Source organism: Ovis aries, chromosome 9 (assembly GCF_016772045.2).
Source record: "Ovis aries strain OAR_USU_Benz2616 breed Rambouillet chromosome 9, ARS-UI_Ramb_v3.0, whole genome shotgun sequence".
NCBI lineage: Eukaryota > Metazoa > Chordata > Mammalia > Artiodactyla > Bovidae > Ovis > Ovis aries.
This window is the reverse complement of record NC_056062.1, coordinates 14,385,782-14,391,505: the sequence shown is the minus strand read 5'-3', so window position 1 is coordinate 14,391,505 and position 5,724 is coordinate 14,385,782. Positions and strand designations below refer to the sequence as shown.

Here is a 5,724-nt window from a genome sequence, read left to right as displayed (position 1 = left end):
AGGTTGAAAGAGGGAGCCTGAGTCACCCCCGCCCCCCCTCCCAGGGGTGGGTGAGCCTTTAGGAAAGCCCCCTGGCATAACTTTGGTTGATGAGCCTGGCTATACCAAGCCTATGGATACCGGGCCTGGATATAGACCCAGAACTGCCATGGTTTCAAGGGCATGGCCTTCTGAGTGCAGCAGGCTAATTAGGCCACCCTAACCCCACCCTATCAGACAAGTCTAACTGGAGTGTAGGCTGAAACCAAGCATCAAGGTCAAGGGAACCAGCTGGCCTCTTGGCCTCAGTTTTCAGGTTATGTTGAGTGTGGCCAGAGCTGGTGCAATCCCTGCTCCCCAGACCTGAGACCCAGAAGGAAACTAACCAAGAGCCACGGCCTACGGCATGTCCCTGGGCCCCAGTGCCGTGTAGTTCCCAAGGACGTCATCATACCTGAACTGTGACATCTCAGGACACACAGAGCCTCACCTTCAGCCTCTAAGGAAAAAGCCCCAGAAGCCTTTAGAAAGGCTTCTGTCCCACTCTCCTGTCACCTGGACATCACAGAAGACCATAGAAGAAGCGGAGCCCCGGCAGAACTCTGCACACACAGCGCACTCACCAGACAATCACACACACTCACATCCATGCATAATCACATGGTGCCCAGGGTACCCCCACCCTACCCAGAGGACTGGGCCCCTCTTACAGGGTCCCTCTTCCCACCGTGCCCCATCCTGACCACCCTCCCATCCTGCTTCAGCCCCTCTTCCGCGGGTGTATGGTTAAGAGGCCACTTCTCCTGTGCCCTACCCCCACCCCCCAACCCCGTCACCACAAATGTCACCCAGAAAGGGTGCAAGAAAAGGTCAGGTGCCATAAAAAAAAAAAAAAACAAAACAAAACAAAAACACAACAGCTCCAACAGGAAATATGCTGTGAAAGTAAGAAGTGTGACTCCTGGGCAGGGGGGCGGGGCGGCGGGGGCTCCACCTGGCAGCCACAGTGCAGGCAGGCAGGCGGTGCGGGTCTCCATCCCCACCCGGGAGAAGCAAGAGCAGGGCCAGGGCAATGCAGAAGCTGGCCTGGCTCACAGGCCCGGGAGGCGTCGGGCCAGGCCAGAGCCGCACACCGTGGATGTTCTGTGAACAGTTGTTGTAAGAAAGGCAGTTAATGGCATCTGAGACAGAACACCAGAAAGGCACTGACGCCAAACCCAGGAGAGCCCACTTCACTAAGGATGGCCGGGGGCCTCTAGGCTCCGCGAGGAGGGTCAGGACCGGCTGGCTTTGGGACCCAGCCCACCCCAGCCGGCTTCCCCGGAGCACCCAGGAGGTTCAGAGTCCTCCTGGGCGGACGGTTTAGACGCCGGTGGGGCCGGATCTCCAGCGGGTCCGCACTGTGGTCCACAACCACTGCCCCGAAACCCCCTCCTGCACCCCTGGATCCTCATCCTGTCACCTCCCCCACCATGGGACGGCTGACGGCCGGCGCGGGGAAGGCCTCCTCTCAGCCTCCTGGTCGCCCGCACCCCACTCTGAAAAAGGGGTTCTGGGCACCGCCGCCTCGGCCTCCTTGGCCGCCTCCCCTCCCCTGTGTTCCACCGGAAAAGTGTCGGGCCACCTGTGGGCCTCCCCCACCCCTGCCCGGGCTGCCGGGAGCTGCGCGACGCCCCCGCCCCCTTCCCGGGGGACCAGACTGAACCGCGGCGGCGGGCGCTGCGCGGGGGAGCGGGGCCGGCGGGCGGGGCCCGGGCGCCAAGCCGCGCCTCTCGCGCTCGAGCACCGCCTCTCCGGCCGGGACTGCGGGCTGCGGCGGGCTCCGGCTCCCAGGCAGTTTGGGCTGCGCCTCCAGGCCGGGGACCTGCGTCCGCTGACGGTAAGTCGGGGCCCGGCCGGCCCCGGCGGGCGGGGGCGCGGGTATGGGGCCTTCCCTGGCGCGGAGCGGGAGCGGGCGAGTGGGGCGCTGGGCAGGCGGGAGGAGCCGGCGGGAGGAGCTTGCGTGAGGGATGCTAGGGGTCGCGGTTGCGAGCGGCCCGGCCCCAGGGCTCGCCTGCCCGCCTGGTTTCCCCGCTCCCCGGCCCTCCCCAATATTTCCGACGGATGAGGGCGGGAGCGCACGGAGACTGCAGCGGGCACCCTCCGGGGCTGGGTAGTCCAGGGTTGCGCAGGCGCCGGGGGCCCATCGCCCAACTCTAGGTTCCCCCACGACCCCTCACGTGGAAACTGGGGAGAGTCAGCCTTCCAGACTTGAGAGAGCAGGGATCTTGGCGGCTGGCAGGAAGGAGAGAGTTAACTGCCCTGGAGGGTGACCACGGGACGGGAGCCTGCCACTGGAAGAGGTGAAAGCACCTTGTTTGGCATAAATTATGCAAGCACTGGAGATGCCTAGAAGCCCACTCCCTGCGCTGGGCCGCCCTTCCTTCCCTGGGGCCCAGGACCAGCTCCTACATCTCTTGCCGGCTCAGGTGCCAGGCATCACTAGAGGTCAGCCCGGTCCGTGCGCCCGGCAGAGAAGTGCACAGTCCGCGATTGGCGGAACCCCACCCCCGCAAACCCACTGGCTCCTCTCAGGGCTCCCTTCCGCTTGCCCCCACTAGTGTGGATACGTTAGTGTCCAGTGCCTGGACTCAGCCTGCTTGGGGTGGGGGTGGGGGAGCCTGGCAGCAGTCAGTTATGATGCTGGCCGTGCCAGCCGGGGCCGGCGGCTGTGGGCACCAGAACTTCCTTCAGGACCGCTCGGAGCTCCTCTCTCGGGATTCTTACTTTATGGAGGAGCAGACCGAGACTCCTTCCTCCCTGAACTGCCTGGATCTGGGCACAGGCCCCAGGGGGCCTTGGCGCTGTTCTTGGACATCTGCGGCTCTTTCTCTGCGCCCCAGGACTTCAGGCCTTGCCCAGAGCTGGGCAAGAGAGACCTGAAGCCCATTCTCGGGGTCTCCGCCAGCCCCTCCCAAAATCTGTCCTCTGCTTGGCATTCTCGTTTCTCCCAGTGCCTAGGAACTAGCGCCCTCCCCCACCCACAGCTCTCCCCTGCAGAAAGCACCAGACTGCTCCTCCCACACCAAGCCTGAAACAGAAGTCCAGAACCCCAGCTGGTCGCATTCTGAGAGCTTTCTCCACCCGCTGCTAAGGATCTTTGCCCAAAGGAGTGTCCTGGCCAGCCCCCAGGGGCTCACCCCCGTCCCCTGAGCCTGGGCCTATTCCCACTGGGGTGACTGGTGGCACACTGCTGGGTCGCCCTGAGCCCCCTGCCCCCTAGCCACCAAGAGCAGCAGATGCTTCTGGGGTCCTTGTCGTCAGTGCTGCCCCTGGACAAATGGGAGAGCCCTGAGCCGGCTCCCCCAGCACAGAAGCTGCCGGGGCGGATGCTCAGCTAGATAAGCCCTATGCCCCCAGCCCAGCTCTGGGATTCCATGGCAGGCATGGAGCTGGTCCCATGGCAGGCATGGAGCTGGTCCCATGGAAAGTTCTGGATGCAGGTCAGCTAATATTACCAGCCACCATCCCTCCAGGGCCCTTGAACTCGAGAAATTGATAAGAGGCCAGACGAAAATTCCAAACCAGGCTTTATAGGTGCTGGAACTGCAGCACAAGGAAGCAAAAGCAAGAAGCAGGTGCCCTCACCCGCTCCCCGAGAGGAGCTGCTTCAGTCCTGAAACGGAGTGACAACAGGGGCGGGTCTGGGGGGGGAGGCAGGAGGCATAGTTTAGGTGGTCAGTCCCACTGCTTGGTGGTGCTGTGGGGGGGGGGGTCCTGAACACCGCCCTGCTTGTTCTCCCAGCACCTCCAAAATGTAGTTTGTTTGTGACTTCTTGTATCTTTTTGCCCAAGGTGTGCATAGGCATTGTTATTTTTAGTCACTTACAGTTTCTTTGTATTGTGTTGCTCACTGGGACGGTTGTCCAGGTGTGAGCACTCTGGTAGAGGATCCCAGGTCCTAGCCTGTCTCACCCACACTGCCAGGCCCACAGGCAGGGCCCACTCCCTTGGCCTCCCTTTCTGGGAGATTCTGAAAAGCCTAATGAGTTCCCTTATCTGACCTCTAGCCCCCCTCTCCCAGCAACAAGTGCCACAGACTTGGGGAAGGGTGTCAGCCAGGAGTCTGTGCTGAGTGAGGGGTGGGTTCAGAATGAAGCAGAAAGACCGTCTGCACTCTGGCCTTGCTTCTGGCTCCTCCCGCACCCGCCCCCGCACCCGCCATCTACAAAGTGGGATCGCCAACTGTTCCCCAGGGCCAACAGCTCTGACCCCACTGGGAGAAGCAAGGCCTGCCCCCCAGCACACCATCTCTTTGGACTGCAGCTTCCTGAGAGCCCAGCCAGACGCCTATCCCTCCAGAATGAAGGTCTTCCTGCCATTGCTGCTGGCTGCCCTCCTGGGTGTGGAGCGAGGTGAGGTGCCCCAGGCCCCAGGCCTCCAAGCTGGCCGTGGCCGTGTCACTGGTGCCACTCACTCCCCCCCCCCCCACCTCCCCTGGAGGCCTCAGGCCTGCCCTGACACTTGGACATCACTGGAGCCCCTCCAGGGCCAGGATCTGGTGTCCTTGTCCTTCCGGGTCTCCAGCCTGGGGCCCGCGTGCCATAGGGGCCCCATCAGTGCCTGTGCAAGAGGGGGTGCCCTCGAGCCTCTGGGTCAGGGCTGGGGGGGCCCACTGGAAGACTCCTCGACATGAGCCTGCGTCCCTCCCCTGCAGCCCACTCCCTGGTGTGCTTCACCTGCCAGGATAAGCAAAGCAACTGGGGCTGCCTGAAACCAACCATCTGCTCCGACACCGACAGTTACTGTGTGACGGTCTCTGCATCCGCCGGCCTCAGTGAGTGCGGGGGCTGGGCGGCCAGGCTCCCTCCCATCCCCCCACCCCTCCTCCACTCACAGCCTCATTTCCGGTGGTGCAGAGAACGTGGTGAACTTGGGCTACTCCCTGTACAAGTTCTGCTCCCCGATCTGCGGCTCCACGAGCCTCAACCTCGGTTTGGCGTCCATGGACACATCCTGCTGCCAGAGCTTCCTGTGCAACATCAGCGCGGCCGGCCGCGGGCCCCGGGCTAGCGCCCCCGTGCTGGGCCTGGGGCTCCTGCTCAGCCTGCTGGCGGCTCTGCTGCGGTTTGGACCCTGACTGCCCAGCCCAGGCTCCCAAAGCTCAGGAAGGAAGGAAAGCCCAGACCCAAGAGGATCTCAAAGCCACTGCCTCTGACTCCTCACCCTGCTAGTCCCACCTTCTCAGCCCTGGGTCCCCACAGGCAGGCCTCTCCCCTGTACCCGCAGCTGCCAGCTCCCCTTACCTCCAGGTCAGCCTTGCTGGGGGAACCTGGGAACGGAGCCTGAAAGTCTGGGAGTCAGAACCGAGTCCCAGGGACACTCTGGGAGGGGCTCCTAATCCCAGGCCTCCCTGCCCCCAAGTGCCGAAGATGTGCTGTGTGCAGAAGGTGTGTGGTCCATGCGCCCAGCTGGGCATGTGTGAGTGTGTTTGGGGGAAGGGTGGGTGTCAGAAGCGTGTCTGGAGCCCCAACCGCCAGCACAGAGCCCCAGTCCCTGGTATCTCTGCACATGTCCTTGTCATTTCACTCACTTAGAGGGTGGCCTTTGGGGAGACAGGGCTTCCCCTGTTCCCAGGTCTAGATTACTGACCCAGGAATCTGCTCCCGTCCCAGATCCCACAGCTGCCCTCCACCCCACACCCTCCTGCCCTCCACCCCACACTCCTGCTGCTTTGTTGCCTCAAATAAACACGTTTCCACCCTT

At 63.0% G+C, this 5,724-nt stretch overlaps 1 protein-coding gene across 2 annotated transcripts; it reads left to right on the top strand.

Annotated features, from left to right (window-relative positions):
- Positions 1 to 1,809: 1,809 nt before the first annotated feature.
- Positions 1,810 to 5,724, top strand: LY6E (lymphocyte antigen 6 family member E). 2 transcript variants are annotated; one of them, XM_027972814.2, is made up of 4 exons: positions 1,810 to 1,858; positions 4,215 to 4,373; positions 4,676 to 4,795; positions 4,878 to 5,724. In XM_027972814.2, the coding sequence occupies exons 2-4, from the start codon at positions 4,322 to 4,324 to the stop codon at positions 5,096 to 5,098; spliced, it is 393 nt and encodes a 130-aa protein (XP_027828615.1). In that variant the 5' UTR covers positions 1,810 to 1,858; positions 4,215 to 4,321; the 3' UTR covers positions 5,099 to 5,724. The 2 variants fall into 2 exon arrangements, with proteins under 2 accessions (XP_027828615.1, XP_060275923.1); XM_060419940.1 differs by having other exon boundaries at positions 1,810 to 2,321.

Bases quoted from the DNA above. Each gene is read 5' to 3' on its own strand.
- LY6E (XM_027972814.2), top strand. From the start codon at position 4,322: ATGAAGGTCTTCCTGCCATTGCTGCTGGCTGCCCTCCTGGGTGTGGAG. The intron at 4,374-4,675 runs GTGAGGTGCCCC...CCTCCCCTGCAG, and splicing joins CCTCCTGGGTGTGGAGCGAG to CCCACTCCCTGGTGTGCTTC. The intron at 4,796-4,877 runs GTGAGTGCGGGG...CCGGTGGTGCAG, and splicing joins CTCTGCATCCGCCGGCCTCA to AGAACGTGGTGAACTTGGGC.